Source organism: Rhinolophus ferrumequinum, chromosome 23 (assembly GCF_004115265.2).
Source record: "Rhinolophus ferrumequinum isolate MPI-CBG mRhiFer1 chromosome 23, mRhiFer1_v1.p, whole genome shotgun sequence".
Taxonomy (NCBI): Eukaryota; Metazoa; Chordata; class Mammalia; order Chiroptera; family Rhinolophidae; genus Rhinolophus; species Rhinolophus ferrumequinum.
In genome coordinates, this window is record NC_046306.1 from 23764406 (window position 1) to 23784163 (window position 19758).

At 50.7% G+C, this 19758-nt stretch overlaps 1 protein-coding gene across 1 annotated transcript in view; it reads right to left on the minus strand.

Annotated features, from left to right (window-relative positions):
• Positions 1–15675, minus strand: part of RSPO4 (R-spondin 4) — a 37275-nt gene extending 21600 nt beyond the window's left edge. The window contains exon 1 of the mRNA XM_033095397.1: positions 15597–15675. Coding sequence (XP_032951288.1) covers positions 15597–15675 — 79 coding nt within the window. The remainder of the gene's footprint in view (positions 1–15596) is intronic.
• Positions 15676–19758: the final 4083 nt, after the last annotated feature.

Genomic DNA, 19758 nt, shown 5'->3' on the forward strand with positions numbered 1-19758 from the left:
CTTGCCGGACATCCCGCACGACACATGGCAGGATCCCCTGCACTACACATGGCGCAGCGAGCAGGGTACGGTGTCGGCCAAAGCTCCCTGAAGGGCGGTGGAGCAGTTTGTGCCTATGAACACTCAGTTGCAGGAAGACCAGGAGGAGCAGCTGCCTGAGAGCTGGATCCCCGTGGAGGGGTGGGAAGACGTGGACGGTTCCCCAGCCAGCAGAGGCCGGAGAAAGCGAAGGTCGTTGCGGCCCTGTGAGCTGGGAAGTGCTTGCTGAGGCAGCCCGGATGCAGAACTTGTAGTCCCAGGAGGAAACACTTGCTGAGTCCTCCGTGGGAGATGAGGGTGAGGTCAAGGTCATCCCTCACCCCCAGGACAGCCCTGGTGAATGACTATGGACTATGGGGAATTGCCTTCCATCCCTAATTTAATGGACAGCTTGACTGTTTGGGAACATACCACCACGTAGTGGAACTGGCGAATATTTGCTTTTGTGTCTTAACCGGCCGCCATCGAGAATATGTAAGCACCTTGACTGTGAGCCGCTGTTGTTCCAGCACGGTACCCTGAGAGGCCCAGAGAGAGTGGCAGTGCCCTGAGAGCCCTGGCTGAACCCAGGAAGTCTGGCTGTGCCCAGAGAGAGTGGCAGTGCCCTGAGAGCCCTGGCTGAGTCCAGGAAGTCTGGCTGTGTCCAGAGAGAGTGGCAGTGCCCTGAGAGGCCCTCGTGTGCCTGGGGAGACTAGTGGTACCCTAAGAAGTCCAGGAAGTCTGGCTGTGCCCAGAAGTACTGGTGGTGCCCTGAGAAACCCTGGCTGTGACCAGAGAGCTTGGCTGTGTCCAGGAAATAGCATTCTCCTCCAGGCGCCTCGCACAGGGCCCCTCGCGGAAGACGCTTGTCATGTAGATTGTGAGGCGAGAGCCTGTAGGGGTGGAGTGTGGGGACAGAGCCCCAAAAAGCAGTTTCCAGGCTCTCGGCCTCACATAGAAAGGTGCTGGCTCAGGTAGTAAATGGCCATCGACTGGGATCAAATGGCCATCAGCTGTGGCTAGTTGGCCGTCAGCTGTAACCAGTGAGCCATTAGCCATGAATATAACTGCCGAGGCTAGGCTAGCAGGAAAAGGGGGAGCTAGCAAGAAGATGGTGGCTGAGCCTGCAAGCGGCACAGTGAGGGTTGAGAATTGTGTTGCTCCTGGTTCCTGTGTCTCCAACCCAGCCACCAGTGAGAGTATAGTGGTATGACTCCCCTACCTATGGCTCCGTGGGTGTTCCTGTTTGGCCTCACCATGTCCTGCGTTCTTGTGTGGGGAGCGGGAGCAGAGACCCCGCCTGACGCCCCGCACGACACCACTCCACCACCTCCCCAGCCCATGTAAACAGATGTCTGAAGAGGATCCAACAAGGATTGCCCCCCAACCCCCAGGGGCTGGGGCAGAGTGGAGTGTTTCCCCCACCTCCCTACACCCAGGTGAAGTGGAAAGAGAATCACTTGTAGTCTGGAGGGGATCTGAAGGCCATGGAGATGGACATTTTAGCCCGATTGGACACACTTGCTGACCCTCCCCATGTCTGCTGGAGAAAGTGGAGAATGAATGAGAGATGCAGAGGAGTGGGGTCAATCCTAGGGAAGCCTGCACTGCCACCATTTGGCCAATTCTCTGTCCGGGTCAAGTGGACACTGAAAGAGGCAGTTGAAATTGATCCGAGCTGCAGATTCCCCACCTAAAGGGGCAAGAGGCTATGGCAGGGGACCAGGGGGTATTGAGGGCACTAGGAAGATCAGAACAGGTCCAGCCCATGCTCCTGCCCTAATAAATCACGCCTGTGCCACAGTGAGAACACCTGCCACACATGGAGGGCCTGGAGGGAGGCAGACCACACACGGAGGGCATGCTGCTCACTGGAGATGGGGCCCTGAGTCTTCTCGGCGCTGGGAGTTGTGCTGTTACAGGAGCACCAGAGAAGTAAGAGACATCTGCGCCTGTCCCCATCCCTTCTTCTGCTCCCCAACACACAGGGGAAAGACAAAGGGAGGGAGCAGGACACATCTCCCCACAGGGCAGATCAATGGAGTCAGGAGCTAGGTCAGTGGTGGGAAAGGAGAAAGCTTTGAATTCGACCTATGTTTTTAAAATGTAGCCCTGGACTGGGGTTTTTAGGCCTAGAAAGCTCTGAGATCTGCTCAAACTTATTAAGGATTGGGTTTCAGAAACATAATGGAGAATTAGAGAAAATAAGTGCACATGTCATGTTTGTAACCTTCTGTTATGTATTCAACTGATTATTAGGCCAGGTACATACAAAGTAGGTCAAGGAGTACCATCCTTGATATACAAAGAGCTCCTAGAAATCAATGAGAAAAACGGGAACAACCCAAGGTAGAAAAATGGGCAAAGATAGTAATTCAAGGAGGTAATTCAAAGAAGAAAGACAAATGGGCCAGTAACCACATGAAGAGCTGTCCCACTTCATTAATGATTTTCAAAATGAAGATTAAGACAACAATGAAATATTACTTGGGACCTACCAGATAGGCAAACTGTAAAAGATGGACAGCATCCTGCGCTCCCCTTTGAGAAGGGAATTTGGGCAGTGTCTATTCAAGTTTAAAATCTGTACCATGAGGTAGTAATACCATTTTAGAGATGGTGCCCTGAGGCTCAGAGAGGGGCAGGCACATGTTCAGAGCCACAGAGTGGTCACTGGGAGGCAGGGCTGGAACTCGTCTCTGGATGGGTCCCTTTGGCTTTTATCTCTGGCCAGCTGGTCCTTCCCGTCTGGCCTTGCGCACAGCCTGGCCTCAGGCCCCTGGCCCCTGACTGGGGAGGCCAGCCCTGCTATACCCACTGTTGTACCTGTTCTGTGGCTGAGGATGGCTGGGGCCTTGCTGTTCCAGGTGACATGTCCCCTATCGTAAGCCCTTCCTCAACATAGACGAGGATCTCAGTCAGTGCTGTTCAGCAGCAAGGAGGAGAGCATGGAGGTGGGAATCCACTGCGTGGGACCAGACAAATCAGTTCTCAACTCCCAGGTCCACCCTTCATTCCCTGGAGCAGTTATTTAACCTCAGGTTGCTCATGTGTAAGATCGAGGCAATCACACATTCACTGGAAGAAATCTTGTTCTTTCCACAGATATTTATTGAGGACCTGCTATGTGCTAGGCACTGAGGACCCAGCAATGACTAAGAGAGGCCTTCCCCTCATGAAGTTTGCATCCTAAAGGAGAGATCATTGAGACAGTGACAGGGAGTGAAGGAACGTTAAACAGCGTGATGGAGGAGGGCTTGGGCCACCAAGAAAGCCCTTGCTGAGACTTACAAGAAAAGCATTCTTGGCAAAGGAACCAGCAAGTGCACAAGTCCAGAGGCTGGAAAGAGCTTGGCATGGAAGAGGGCAGTGAGGCCAGAGTGCAATGAGGGGTTTGGGGGGTGTGGTAGGCAAGGAGGTCTGAAGGGAGGGAGGATGAAGCCAGATCCAGGTGTGTGGATGGTGCTGGATCTTCCTGGAAGCAAGATGGGAAGGCACGGTGGGGTGCAGGCCCGGCTGCCTCAGCTCCCTCTGGTGCTGAGGGGAATGGAGTGCAGGGGGCAGGAGTGGGAGCCGGGGGCAGAGGCCTGGGGTCAGCCACCTGGGGTCAGCCAGGTGGTCTGGACGAGGCTGGTGGCTGTGAGAAGCAGGTGGGGAGGATAGACAAGCTTTGCTCATGGGTTATTATGAGAATTAAAAGGTAAATGGCCTCGTCCATGGTGTAGCGTGTAGCTGGTGCTCAGCAGATCTGTTACCTGTCCTCACTCAGCTCTGAAAGGACCCAGTCTGACAATCCCATGACTGCGTCTGCCCCAGAGCCTCCTTCGGAAACGCCTGAATCGCTCTCACTTCTCTCTCATCGGTTCCGGTTGTGCCTCCTTGACCAGCTGTTGCCTCTTGACTTTTGCAGGCCACCAGGACGAGGTAGTTGTCCTGTGTTCCCTTTCATGATTTGTAAGCAGCCCCACTGCTCAGTTGCACACCCTGAATCCACTACACCCCTTCACCCCCAAACTGGGGTGAAACTTGAGGTCCTGCTTGGGTGGCTCTCTAAGTCACGCTCAAAGTTGAGATGCCACCTTGACTCTGGAAGGCCCTTTGACCTCTCAGAGCCCCAGCGCCTAATCTGCAAAACAAGACTGATGCTATCCAAAGTTGCCTGGAGGATAACGGGACGCAGTAACCTGCAGAACACCCGGCCATGTATCTGGCTCCATGCCTGGGAGCCAACCTTATCCTCATGCTCTGCCCTGGGTTTCGCTAACCAATTCCTGGCACAGTGAAAAAGAGCTCTTGCTTCAGAGCCTCAGCTTGGCTTCCAACCCAGGTTCTGAGGGCCGTGGGAAACTGGGTAAGTGACTTCACCCACCTGGGACCTACTTTCCCTTTCTGTAAAATGGATATCAATGTGCTAAGGTTGTGGGTAGTGCACACAAAGCACCGAGAACATAGTAGGTGCTCAATAAATGATATGATGCCAGTGGGGAGGAATTGAATGAAAATAGGGGAAATAGGCACCATGTGTGGTGGGGGCATCAGGAGCACAGGGAGGTGGGCACTTTGACAACCTCAGAAACATCTCATGGCCCTGGGGCACTGTCTCCACCAAACCAAAACCCAGGCGGTCAGAGAGACTCGGGCTTACACTTGGACTTGGAAATTCTACACCCACCGTCAGCAGGTCTCAGTTTCCTCATCTGCAAAATGGGAACCATATCCTTCTTGCTCATTAAAACCAGGGTTAAGGGCTGGAACCAAGATGGGCAGCTGCTGCAGCAGATGTGGGTCTCTGAGCTCTGGCAGATCCTCACAGAGACCAGGACAGCAAATGGGCAGAACCAGAACCAGGCTAACACTGGCTGAGTGTCTGCTGCTGCTCAAGTCCTTGTGTCAAATTATTTCATACCCACCACAGCCCTACAAAACTGAGGCTGTACTTACCCCAGTTTCATGGATGAGAAAACTGAGGCTCAGAAAAATGAAGTGGTTGACCTATGAACCCACAGCGAGGAGTCCGGTAGAAGGCAAACTCCTAAAGAGCCCAAGCTCCTAACTGCTGGGGGACGTGCCTCCCTGCTGACTCCCGCCCAGTGGCTTTCCAAAAGCAGAGAAATGTCATTGAAAGCCGTACGTCTCTTGGGCCCAAGCTGTTTGGACAGACAGGAGCAGGAGTTATTCCAGACAGGAGGAGAGAGAAGGCTGTGAGAACAACTCTGTGATTTTCTGTCTGAATCTGTCTGCTGCAGGATGAGCCCTTAGCAGCATTCCGCAGACCTTCAATAAAATCTGCTTTACGCAAAAACGTCCTGAGTGTCTGCTTTCTTTTTCTCTGGGGCGGTGTCAGGGTTGTTGATACAGAAGAATTACATGATCCACAAAGTGAAGCCATTCAACCAAAAAGCAGCCCCGGGAAGATGTCTGCTTTTGACAGTGAATGCTCAGCGCCCGTGGAGGACTTCAAGCCAACTCACCTGTCCCCAGGGGCACGGCCTCCAGCTGACATCTCTCCTACTATTACATTAAGACTCGCTTTGCTGGGCCTGCCTCCTCCATCAGTCTGGGCCCCCAAGGACAGGGTCTGGCTGACAGCAAGTGTTCAGTCGATGTGTGCGGACTGGAACACAGTGATCCAGGGGACATTCAGGAACAAGGGTAAACAGAGATGTGTCACCTGCATTTGAGAATTCCAGTAGCGTCCTTGGGAAGGGCCAAGGGCTGCTACATTAGGACTAGCAACACTTGTCAAGGACGAATAGCTCACGGGAAGGTGGTCCGTGAAGGTGGCGTCAGGGTGTTCTGCTCGAGGAATAGAGAATTGGGGGCTCGTGCTCTTCTTAGGAGACCTTCGTATAGGACTTTTAGTAAGATCAAGAAGGACAGACCATAAGGCAAAAGGACTGCCTTCTTCCCCTAAAACCCTCACAAGATTTGACCGTATAAGCAGTATCATCATAAATGATTTATATTCTCCATAGGACATGGAAAATTAACAAATAAGTGTCAGACTGAAGAAAAATATCTTCCATATCAAAACCAACAGGGGATATTAATATAGCTAATGCAAAGCAGTCATATAAATTGACAGGAAAAATTCAGGAAATCCAATAAAAAAGTGGAAAAAATAATGTTAAAAAATGAAAAAAAAAACTAAAAAGTAAAAATTTAACATAAGGGGAATAAAATTAAAGAAAATAATTTAAATTAATTAAAAACTTTTAAATGAAATAGCATTTAAATACTAAATTCAATGACAAAATAAAAACAGAAAAATAAAATTAAGAATAAAATTAAAAATTTATAAATGTAATAAATTACATTAAAATTAAAAACAAAAACTAAAAATAAAATGAAAATGTTTAAATAAAATTTAAAATTTTTAAATAAATAAAATAAATTTTAAGAGTAAAATTAAAAAATCAGCAATTTGTAACAATTTAAAAAATAAAAGGAAAATAAAATACAAAACAAGAGCAGGGTCTTGCATGACTGAGGCTGATAATGTGCTATGAATTAAGGAGTCTGATTGACTGCCAGAAGCAGGGCAAGCGGGAGGAGGAAGAAAAAACTTGTCTGAAGGCAGCATCTGACTGGGTTTTTCCAGCCTGTTGTGTGCAGGGGGTAGGCCAACAGGCCCCACCATGGCCTTATCCACAAATAGCCATCACATCATTTATACATTTATAATGTGCTGGCAACACACACATCCTTTCTTTCTCATTGCTGTCCTCTTTCATAGAGGAATAAACAGAGGCTCAGAGAGGGTGAGTCACTGTGCCACAGACACACAGCACTTAGGACCACCCTATGTCTGAATCTGGGCTCCTCAAAGTAACCATCCTGTGACGAGTTAGGTCTGCCTAGCACTTTAAAACAGAGGCAGGGACATATCTGACATGATGCTGGAATGTTCTGAACACTAGAATGAGCCAATCCCCCGTGACACATGACCATTATCACCATTTACTAGGCACCAACTGTCTCCCAGGTGAGTTATATGCATAATCTTCTTAATCTTTAGGACAACTATATGATATAGATGCCATTATTGTCCCCATTGTACCAATAGACAACACTGAGATTCAGGAGGGAAACATTTTCACCCAAGCATGGCAGCAGCAGAGCTGGGAGCTGAGCCCAGGCCCGCCACAGCCCAAATCTCACCCCCAATGCCTGGCACTGGACACTCTCCATAGTCACTAACTGAGCCCTCCCTATGTGCTACGAATGCGTTTCATGCCCCATTTTGCAAATTAGCCAACGGAGGCACAGAAGGGAGATATGACCTGCCCAAGGTCACTCAGCTAGTGAGCAGTAGAGCCCATGGCCTTTGTGACAGCCCGCCAGCCTCCGCTGTTCATCTGGGACTTGCTAGAGAAGGCTGTGCCCACTTGCTAACCCCAGAGCAGGCTCTGGAAGGGTAGTCACAACATTCCTTCTCTGTGCGTCTCCACCCCTGCGGATGTGGGCACCGCTGACAGGCTTCAGGGAAAGTGGAGGCTCTGGCGAAAGGGAGTGGTTTCCCTATGTGGTCAAGGTCCCCCAGGCTTGGGAATGCCTTTCTTTTGAGCTGGTGAAACAGTGAAACAGACCACCGCCCACAATGGTGCGGTGTAGCCCCCGCCACGGGTCGCAGTGCAGGGCCTTATGAATCACGCAGCATTACTACAAGAAATCATTCCATAGCAGGCAGTGGTGGCCCGGCCAGGGGCAGCAGTGCCCGAGAGGAGTTAGCTTCACCCATCCATGGGACCCAGATCATTCCCCGTGGGACCTGGAGGAATCCCCAAGGGTGGGGCCAAGGGCATGTGTGTCCTGGATGGTGGTACTGAATGCCGCACAGTGCTAAGAAAGGAGGCTCTGGCCATGGAGACGTGGGGGCACATTCCCTACTCTCCCCATCCTGGCTGTGTGCCTCTGGCAAGTCAACTGCCCTCTCTGAGCTTGGAAGGCCTCCTCTGTAGAATAAGATCAAACCAACTCACGGGCTATTATGTGGGTGAATTGGGAGAAGGCCCGGCAGGGTGGCCATGCACCCAGGCTTTGGAATCAATTGTCTGGGTTTAAATCCTGACTTTGCCAAGCTTACTTGCCAAGCTATTGGACTGAACCATATGAAATTGCTAATATTTGGCTGTTCTTGACCTATAAAAATGGCAATTTCATATACTTCAACTAATGACCCTCGCTTACTGCAGTTTCCTCCTCCGTAAGATGTGGATAATAACAGTCCTTTGACAAGTTGCTGTGAGGATTAAATAAGGCTGGGAGGTACCTGAGCTCCGTAATTAGAGCTTAGGCTCTGGGACCAGGCAGGATTTGAACCTTGGCTGTGTGAACTTGGGCAAATTACTTAACATCTCTGTGCCTCCATCTGCTCATCTGTAAAATAGGGATAACAACAGTATCTGTCTCATAGGTTTATTAGGAAAATTTAATCAGTTCATATGTATAAAGTACTTAGAACAGTGCCTGACATTGTTAAATAAAATAATACAATAACATCTGGCATAGAATAAATGCTCAACCAGAAAACCAAATCAAAAAGAGAATTTCTAAATCTTTGGTGCCAGTGAAAATTAAGTATTTCTTTTTCAAATGTATATTTTCGGGACCATATATGTGTGTGTCAATATATAGATGGGAAGTGTGCTCCTGGGTGTCCACCAAACCTGGGGCCATTCTGTGTCCTTAGGCTCACAGCCTGAGGCTCTGAAGGAAGGAGTGGCCCCGAGGCCGTGGCTCTTTGTCTGGCCCAGACCGCCTCCAGAACCCTCTCATGGAACCACACAGCCAGGCCACAGACCCTCTGTGAAACCCAGGTAACTCTAGAGGCCCTTCGAGGCTCCGGACCCTGGCTGGCCTCTGGTTGTTAAGAAACCTCTGCAGACGGCCTTCCAACTGTGAATGGCCTCTTGGTTCCATCCTCTCTTCTGACATTTATCCTAAGACCTGGGAGAAAGGCAACGCAGACGGGCATTCCCAAGTCACACGGGGGGATATTGAGGCTCTGAGAAGCTCTAACCCAGACTTTCCATCTCTGGGGCAAGCTGCCTTCCTCTGCCTACCCAAAGCCACCCGCACCCCTATGTCTCCTGCACCCAGCTGGGGGACCTTGGCTGAGGAGCTTCCCCACCTTGAGGTCCCATTTTTACAAGTGTTGGTCTCAAAGGTCTCAACTGGCGTTTTCAGCCCCAATGTTCCATTATTCATAACCTTCTCCAGAACTCCAGAGAGAAAATGAAAGTTGAACTGCTCTGCAAACTGTAAAGTGCTGTATAAATGAGAGGGTGGTTAATGGCAGGATTAGACAAGTTTTCTGGAGAAGTCTATAGTAGGCAGGGTTTGCTCCTGTGGTTCTGGAATCAGGAAGACCCAAGTCACACAAATACATGTGCTAGGTGACCGTGGACAAGCCAGTTCCCCTCTCTGCACCAGCCTTCCTCTTCTGCAAGGGGACATGGGTTGGTGAGGATCAATGTGGAAGGAGGACAAGGGATGGTCCTCACTGGCTGCTCAGAGGTGTCTGCTACAGGAGGATGTTTAGGCCCAGGGGATCACGACACCTTCCAGGACTAAAATCCACACACCTTGGGAAGGAAGCGGCTTCCATATCCAGGGCCATTAGAAACAAGCACATGAACTAAGGACCTGCAAACTGTGTCGGGGGCAGTCTCTGCTTATTAAGGCAATTTGGTGTCACCTCTATTGCTCCGGAGCCCGACTCCCTGGGTTCACACACCTATTGCTGTGTGACCCACTTGGCCTGTCTCCCCATCTGCAATATTAGGATCCCTCTAGAACCTGCCTTCTAGAGATGTCATGAGGATTGCATTGGCTCAGCTGGTACTGTGGCCTCCATACTTTTATAACAAGGGTGAAAATTACATTTTCTATTACTTCACACAGTACAGAGTACACACACACTCATTCGCATATCCCCACACCCATGTGCACACACGTCCACACTTGCATACACATGTGTATGCACATTCACCCACTCGCACACACATTCCCATATATGTGTGAATTCTAACACATTCTCAAAATACTAATTTATCTTAACACTTGCAATGCACTTTGATATTTTCTAAAAAAAGAGGTTGGCAAACTATTGCCCATGGGCCAAATCTGGCCTGCAGCCTGTTTTTGTATGGCCTGTGAGCTAAGAAGGGTTTAATATTTTTAACGGGGTGGAAAAAAACAAACAAACAACAAAGAAGAGAATGTGACAGATCACATGTGGCTGCAAAGCCTAAAATCTTCAGTATCTGGCCCTTTACAAAAATGTTTGCAGACCCCACTCTGTTTTATTCTAGTCTATCCCGTTCTGTTATGTTTCATTCCGTTCCACTCCATTTCATTAAAAAATGCTGGCTGCGCTTTACTAAATTTATTTCCCTGATCTGCTGATGGGTTGCAAACCTCAGTTTTGAAAAACTGAATTAATGCAAGCTTCAGTTTTTTCACTAGATGGAAGGATGGAAAGATGGATGAATCAATAGTAGACTGATAGACAAGATGAGGCAGGTGAACAAAATGAATAAGGTCACCTTATCCACGTGACGTCTAAGACAAGCAATGTCCCATCTTTGAGTTTTGGATTCCTCAGCTGAGACTGGGACCACCACGGACCTGCCTCTCAAGGCTGGGCTGAAGGGGCAGTGGGATCGTGTCCATGTCATTCTTTCCGATGGATCCTTTCCTAGAATCTCAAGGAGACGCTGGCCCCTCTGACAGCCAAGATGGTGGAGTGCATCTCTGAGCTTCAGCATCTAGCCCAGAGGTAAATATTTCTTTGTGACGATGGTAACAGGCGAGTGGATCCGTGGCCCTCCATGACTGACTCTGGCCCTGCCTGCCATCAGACCTCCAGTTCCTCTGGCCACACAGCTCCTTGAACCCTTCCCACATGGCCTCCGCTCCTCTTACCAGAGTCCCCAGCCCCTACCCTGCTGCCACCTATGCCTGACAAAAGCCTAAATCCTAACCCTCTAATAAGGCTCCTCTCAGATGCCTCCGCTGTGCAGGGCTTGGCAAGTCATTAACAAGATTCACTTCTATTTTTGTGAACAGACTTTGGTGCCTCCAAAGCTCTGGGTCACATCCCAGCTCAGCTGTTGGAAGTTCCTGGCCAGGTCACTGCCCCTTTTTGGAGCCTCAGTTCTTTTGTCTGGGAAATGGGTATAACACAGTTCCATAGTGAGGATTTACAACCCATATGCAGGGCTCCTGCACTTGGCCGGTCCTCACTAAGTGGTCTCAAGGGTCTCCTCTAGAGGCTGGGTGGGGATTGAGTGGTTTCCACCCATGGGAGAGGCAGGTGGGTTGCCTTGGGGGATAAGAGCCATGGGAGGTGAAAACAGCATGTCCTTTGAGCCCCAAGTTTGGCTTCAGAACTGGTTGCAGAGGGAGACGGCTGGTGAGCAGAGCTTAGTTTATTGAGCACTTACTATGTGCCAAATATTCTGCTTCCCGTTTCTCAACCAGCCCCTATTTTACGAAGCAACCCCAGCCCAGAGGGGCACAGGGACTTGCCCAAGGTAGCATTCAACTGGCACACAGCGCCATTCTCTGGCGCTCCACGTGCAGTTCCCACGCCTCGCTCAGCCCTTTAGAAGTTTGCTTCCCCTTCCAGAACTGTCCCTGACATGCATCGTCTCCTGGTTTCACCTGGACGCCAGCGTTTAGGGGGACCCTTCTCGCTCTGGGCCCAGCCATGGCCCTGAGCTGGAGACAAGACGCGGGCTCCTCCCTCCTGCCTCGGGCACCTGCTTACCTGGTCTGAGCTTCTGTCTCTATGCACAGGGGACTGCTACCTGCTCGGCCATCCACACGGGGCTTTGCAGTTTACAAAGAATTATTATATTCAGTCCACCTAACAAGCCTCTGGAGTGGGCGCTGGCACAGTCCTTTTTCAAATAAAGGAAAAGAGGCTCAGAGAGGGGAGGGGGCAGAGGTGAGATTCAACCCACGAGAGACTCCCCTCCTCCCCGTCCAGGAATCATCCCACTCTGCTATAAAGTGGGAGAGAGAAGTGGCTGAAACCTTAGGAAACACCTTCAAGCATCTTCCCTCTGAGACTGTGGAGAATCTTTCCAACTGCCAACAAGGTAGCTACAATTGTTCCCATTTCACAGATGTGGAACCCTGGATAAGAGAAGGCACATGGCCTGCCCAGGGTTATACACTAGAGCAGGAGAAGGCTCAGGATTTGGAGCCAGAGCTATCTGAATTCCATAGCTCCTCCCTCTGCCCCTTGCTGCCTCAGGTCTAGAAGGATCTAAAAGCATCATGAGCATGTGGGGGACTCTTGCTTCACCCAATCCACTGGGGAAAGTCAGGCACAGCCTATCTTCTCCTCATTGCCTAAATGAAGCTCTGTGTCAGGGTTGGGGGTGCAGACTAGAGTCCCCTTAGCCCCTCAATTGTCCCATTGCCAGGACACCCCAGCATGTTTTAAGAGAAATGTCTCCATCTGGTTCTGATTTATTTATACTTAATTAATCAAAATATTGTTTTGTAATAGACACTTGAGATCCAAGAACTTTCTCAAGGCTTTTTTTCATTCTTTCTTGTCTTAGACACAGAAAAATTGGGTTTCATCAAGAAACAGTGAGGCCGAAGCCTGAGGAAGTGTGGGTCTGTGGGAGGAGGGTGATAGCTCAGACGGGGTGGCTGCTGGGACCCGGGAGTCGTTCCTCCTGACCTTGCAGGAGGCTGGGACCAAGGATTGAGCATGGAGGGGAAGCTGGGGAAGGGCACAGGAAGGGCATCCCTCCACACTGGCTGCTCCTCAAGGGCAGGCTCCAGGTCTGTTCACTTTACAGCCCTCCTGCTTCTCAACACACAGCCCAGCACAGAGTCCACCCTACAACACTCGGCTGAATGAACAAGTGAATGAATGAACGAACAAATGAAGCACTGCCAATATGCTGGTGCCTTCAGAACACATTCTCCTGCTAAACTTAGACCAGAATGTCAAAGCTGGTAAGTTACTCAGGGATCTCATGTCTTATGGAAAATGGTCTTTGAAGTGTAATTCTTGTGGGAAAGAAAGGTCCTAGTCTCTATCCTCACCTCTTCACCATAAATGCTCTGATAAGTCCTGCAGTCAAGAAATATGCTAAACCCAGCATTTCCCAAACCTATTTGGCTAGGATTCCTAGGACCACCTTGTAGAACATGCTACAGGAAGGATTTTCCTATCTCCCACGCCTCACTCCAGGGCCAATGGGGAAACCAAAGCTGTGGGTGGTGGTGGTGGGGAATCTACTCACCCAAGATCACCCAATGCAAAGAGGTGGGGGGTGGGACTGAAATCCAAGGCTATCTCCATTGTACCTGGCTGATAAGTGGAGCCACAGCCTCTCTCTGAAGATGCTGGGCTGGGAATGTGTGTGTCCCCCACACAAGAGATTAACTACCATGGGGGGGCAACCAAGAGCCCCTTCACCAAACTGGGGCTGCATCAGGAGTAACCTGCCCGACCTCCTCACTGAGCAACTGGGAATGGTGGACAGGGACTGGAATTTTTCTTTATTCTCTCTCTCTCTCTCTCTCTCTCTCTCTCTCTCTCTCTCTTTATTTTTGGTTGTATGTCTTTTTAGAACTGAAAAGCATCTTAAAGATCTAAACCAGCTCCTCTTCAGATGGGGAAACTGAGGCTCTGAGAAAGGATGACAACACAGCTCAGAAGACACCTCAGACTCCTGTCAGAGGCATTGGGATTCAGCCTGCTTTGCTACTTACCTGCTGTGCAACCTTGGGCAATCAGTTTCCCTCTCTGAATCTCAGTTTACTCATCCTGAAATTAAATATCTTCCCTTTCCTTCGCTAGTCTGTTGTGAGTAGCCAAGGACAGAATGGACAGGAAATGAGAACGACTAATACTAACAAGTGTCCATGAAGAGCCTGTGCCCTCGGTGACTCACTTGACATATACCCACGAATCATTCAGTCTTACCTACATCTGCCCCGTGAGTTACATACTTACGCTTATTATTCCTATTTTATAGAGGAGGCAACGAGGAGAACGTTTTTATTTTTTTTTATTTTTTTGTCTTTTCTAGAACCAAGAAAGATCTTAGAAATCTTCAAAAAGACCCTCAGATAGGTAAACCAAGGCTCAGTGAGGCAAAATGACTTCCCCAAGATCACTTAGCTGGTAACTGGGGAAGCCGGGATTTGAATCCAGGCAGTTTGACTTCAGAGCCCATGCACTTAACCACTAAATCATGGCAATTTACAGAGGCATGTCCCTAGGAGGTCCCTATGACCCTCAGCTCACCGGAAGCCCACCTAGCTCTCCACTCCCTGGATCCCTCTGTCCAGTCTCACCTGCGATTGGAGCCCTTGGGCCACAGTCTCCCTGCCCCACCCAATCCCACCTCCCAGTCTTCTCACAGCCCCTCTTTGCTTCCTGCTCTCCTCCAGGAGTGTTGGTGTCTACATGTAGGACTGTTCACTCCAATGGACTAGAAGCCCCCAGAGGGCAGACTCTCATTCTCATTCCCATGTAGCCTTCCTCAGACCTCACACCAGAGCTGAAAAGAAAGAAGACGCCAGTCTTCCATTCACCTGCTGGACAACTTAGCGAAGTTACTTAACCTGTCTGAAACTTGGCATTCAGCTTTATAAAGTGGGATGACTGCCTATGTTGTAAAGATGTAGTGGGGATTCCCTTAGTGTGTGGAAAACCCTTGGCACAGTGGTGGGCATTCGACTCCTGATTCACAGACTGGCATCCAGAGATCGAAGGGTTGCCTGGCTCAGGCGGAAACTTGCTGGCCCGCTTGCCCTCCTCCGCCCGTGGGCTCTGCCAACCCTGGCTCTGCAGCCTCAAACCCACCTCCTGAGGGTGTTCTGACTCACAGTGAGGGGTGGTGGTCTAGGACCCTGAGGTGAGGGTGCCAGGGGCCCCTGGTTTTTTGCCCCAGTTACATTTACAGTCTGAACCTTGGTTCATCTTCCTAGTGGCCCTAGGAGGTCAGGATGGAAACACTTAGACTCTTGAAGGGGCTCGACTTCTTCCAGGTTATCCCCAGAATAAAAGGACTCAAACTCAAGTCTCGGGGCTCCCTGTGCTCTTGAAGCTCATGCCTAAACCGGAAGGAGGCCCACCAAGCATCACTGACTTCTCAGAGGTGACACAGTGAGTCAGGGTCGGTGATGGGATTGGGGCATCTGGACTTTCAGCCTAGGGCTCTTTATGTCACCTCCTGGCTCATCATGGATGCTTAGGATGGCTTCTAAGCCACTAACTCCATGCCCTAGTCCCAGTGCCCTCTAGCCCAGCACGCTGTCTTTGCACTGAGCCACGCTCCTTCCTTCTAGCAACACTACTAGAAGGAGTGGGAACAGTGAGAGAGCCCTGCCAGGACCTTCCCTCCTTGGAGAGCCTGCTTGGTTCAGTTTTCCGCAAAGGGTGCCCTTGGGGCCTCAGTCTCCCCATCTGTAAAGTGGGACTGTTGGAGGAGTCAATGGCCCAGGGCACCGGGCACTGGGCAGATGTCCCAAGTGCCATCCCCTTGTCTGCCCCGCTGCGCCTGCCCCGCCACCCTGCTCGGCGGCCCTTGTACCTTGCTTTTTTCTTCGGTTCAGGGGGAGCATGTCCGCGGCGTGGGCGACGAGCAGCAACAGGCAGAGTGGCACCCGCATCTGGGCAGCCTGGTCCGGGCGGGCGCGGGGCTCCTGACACCCAGGTGGCGCCCGCGGGGGCTCCCGGGGAGGCCTGACGTCCGGGCGGCGACCCAGCGGCGGCACGGCGGGCGCGAGGGCTGCTCCTGGCGCTCCGGGCGCATCCGCAGGGCGCGGGGTCGGTCCCGCCGGCAGGGACCCGCTGTCGGCTCAGGCGCCGGCAGCTAGGTCGAATGAGGGCGTCGGCGGAGCTGGGACTCTGCTCTGGCGGGGAGGAGCTGGCGGCGGGGCGGTGCATTTAACCCGCTCCCGGCCCGCGCGCGCGGTCTGGGGGCGAGAGGGGTGGGCGTCTGTCCAGCGGCAGGAGGTCCGTCTGTCCCGCAGTCCGCGGTCTGGCGTCGTTCCCGCCCAGTCACGGTCCTCCTTACGTACCTCGTGCCATCTAAACCCAGGTACAGACACAAGGTTGCCCTGTGAACCACATCCCTCTGCTCGCTGCACCTCCTCCCACCCACTCCACGCCTCCGATTTTCTTTCTCCGCGCCTGGCCCTTAAGGGCCACTCCTTCACTTGCTCTGTTTTTCTCTTTCTGTCTGTCTCATGTTCTCTTTCTCTGCTGCCTCTTCCCTCACCGCCCCCTGACCCCATCTCCCACCCCGCCCCGTGTTCTGTTCCTTAATTCTTTCTTGCCAACGTTCTCTTCACTCTGGCTCACTGTTTCGGTCTCCACCTGGCTGGTCCACTGGCACTGCCTTCTCTCTGTCTCTTTCTTCGCGCCCATCTCTCTGCTCTCCACCTGCAGAGCGAGGGTGTATGTAGGGCTCCCTGCTGCCTGCCTGTTTCTCTCTGCTCTGGCGCTTTCGAGAGTCCTGAGTCCCTTGTGGCCATTGACCCTGAATTTTTCTTGCACAGCCTGGCGGAAGCCCCTAATCTTTTACTCAAAGGAACCAGCACCTCATAAATTCTATAGGGAAGGGGCTGTGGAGCTGGACTGTGTTTTCTCCAACCTTATCTATGGGGTTGGGAGCAGTTAATTTCATATTAACCCTTTCAGAGCCAAATCCCTCAACCCACCCAACAAACTGCACGCTCCTGTCTTCTGTTGCCTTACCCACTAAAAACAAAAACAACAGTAATAAAGCTAACTATCATTTTTGAGGCCTATATGCTTGGTGTCGTGTTAAGTACTTTACACATAATATAATCTTCAAAACAATCCAGTGAGGTTCTATTCTGACTAGCCCCACTTTACAGGAGAGGAAATGCAGTTCAGAGAGGCCCCATGACTTCCCTAAGGCCACACAGCAGATCAGCAGTCTGTCTGGGTTCGGTGCCTGCCCTCTTAGCCACCACTCGGGACACAGAAGAAGGGAACCTTGACATGCTCCTGCTGAACAATTGTCCTTCCTTTTTTCTATGTGTGTGGTTTGCTCGGAAAGAAAAAGAAGGTAAATGCTGGTGTCGCCTTCTTCAGCTCCTTCTCCCCATCTTTAGCACGTCCCCAGTGCAATGAGGACATTTGAGGACATGCCAGTAGGAGGGAAACACACAGACAGTGAGGAAGCTCTGGCCTGGCCATCCTTCTGTGGGGCTCTGTCCATGAACCCTGGCAGACAACATCCTGAGGATCTTGGGGAAATGTCAGAGCCATCCCACCCAAATGGCTCCATTTCACAGACGGGGTTACTGAGGCCTCTGGACTGGGGATGCCTAGCTCAGGCTAGGACAGAGCTGAGATGGGCATCCAGAGGTTCCAGCTCGGTCCCCTCCATCTCATGGCCTACAAGGCCCTGTTCTGCCTTCTCTGATCTCAGTCTTCCCCACTATCCCCACCCTTCACTCCTTTAAATCCCAGAGACCTCAACTCCTTGCAGTATTTCACAAACATCTCCAGGAGTCTCATACCTCTGGACCTTTCATGTGTGGCCTCTCCATGGAATGCCGGCCTACATCCCATCCCCCTTCTCCCTGACTCATTCAGGACCCAGCCCCCATATGCCCTCATCCATGAAACCTTCTCTGGTTCTCAGTCCAGGTCCAGTGACTCCTCTGGGCTCCCACAATCTCTTTATCACAGCTTTGATCACACCAGCTGGTAACTAGGAGTGTGTCTGTCCCTTCCTCTAAATTGTCAACTCTCTGAGATCAAAGATGAGGTCATATCTGGGTCCCTAGAGCCCAGCATGTGACAGACACAGAACAGGTGCTCAGCATGTTTGTAGAATGAATGAATGAATGAATGAATGAATGAATGAATGAATGAATTCCCCAGATGCAGGAGTCTCTTGGCTGATACATGAAATTCAGGTACTTGGAAAAATGAAGTGACCCCAGAAGATCAAGCTTTAGAAATTTGGAAGCCAGTTCCTACCCAACCTCCCCCAGTCCAGAAATCTCTAAAGTCCAGAGCAGGACAGCCCCCAGGTGCTAGGGCCAGAAAGGAGCAATGTGAGTTGAGAGTCATGCAGAGGCCAGGGCTACTCGACAGACCCCCAGCTCTGCAGGCGGTAGCCTCTCACCCCTGCTCCCCCCACTCCCTCTGCTCCAGCTCCTTAAGCCTCCTGTTTCTCAAACTCTGTCTGCCATGTGTCCTTAGCAGAGCTTTTGCTGTTCCCTCTGCCTGGAAAATTCTCCCTCAGATATCCTCAGGGGCCGTCTCTATTCAAGGTTACCTCCTCAGAGAGGACCTCTCTGACCACTCCAGGTAAAACAGAACACCCATTCCCTGTGTCCCCTTATCCTGCTTTATTCTCCCTAGTACCAAGCAGCCTCCACACGTTTATAACTTGTTTGTGAGTTCCACGACGGCAGGAATCTTCTATTTTATCCCTGTGCCTGACAGAGAAAGTGCTTAATAAATATTTGTGGGATGAATAAAAGAGTGAATGAATGATCACTCACCCATCCTTTGATTCACTGTAGCACCTCAAGTACCTCCTGCTCTCATGGGCTGATTTTCCCCGTTTATTCAATGGCACAGATGGGATTTTGTGTTCTCTGAGAGCCCTTCCAGTCCTTTCAGAATCTGATATTTCTAGGATTCTAAGGTCCGGAACTCAGGGTCCCAGGCCACCCTGAGATGCTTAGAGGGTCTTGGGTTCTCTGTAGTTATAGGAGGCTGTCTGGGAATCCCAGTATGTTCTGATCCATTTCCCCAATGTAGGCATCCAGGTGGTGCTGGCATCCCTAGGAGGAGTGCACACCAGGGTGTCAGTTAAGGAAACACTGGACATTTTCACAAACAGATGAAAATGCGTATAGTATAGTACACTCACAGTGCGTGTTCCTGATCAGCAAATCCTTCTCTGTGGGCTAGCAGGGACTTAGGTCCCTTGCAGCCTGTGCTCTGCATTCTTCAGTACATGGCTTAAAGCTCACTGTGGAAGGGACAGGGCTCAGAGGACAACCTATGGAAGGGACAGAGCATGTCTCCCCACACCCCATTGTCCAGAACTCAATCACATGGCCACACCTACCTGCAAGGGTGGCTGGGAAATGTGGTCTAGCCGCATGCTCAGGAAGAAAACCAAAGAGTTTGGTGAGTATCTGGCCAGTCTGTCACACTGGGCCACTGTCATTCTTGCCCCAGTGATGTAGTAGCTCCTTCTAGCTCTGATGCCTATAAGCTCTTCTTCCTAAGAAGCCAGAGAGCCTGGGTGTTTTTCTAGGTGAAGCCCAAACTCCTCAGAGCTGCAAGGGTTGCAGGATGGCCCCTGCTAGAGTGACCAACTGTCCTGGTTTGCCAGCGATTGAAGAGTTTCCTGGGAGGCGATTTTATCTTATGTATAGCTTTGTTCAACCATCATCACATTAAGATACTTAACTGGATCATCACAAGACACCCTCCCTGCCCCCGCCACCCTTTTATGATTTCACCCACACTCTCTCTTCCACCCCAACCGCTGGCAAGCACTAATTTGTTCTCCATCTCTATAATTATGTTGTTACACAAATATTATATAATGGAATCATGCGGTATGTATCCTTTTGAGATTCGCTTTCTTTATTCAACATAATTTCCCTGAGATTCGTCCAAGTTGTTGCGTGTATTCATAGTTGCTTTCTACTGCTGAGTTGTATTCCATGGTATGGATGTACTATAGT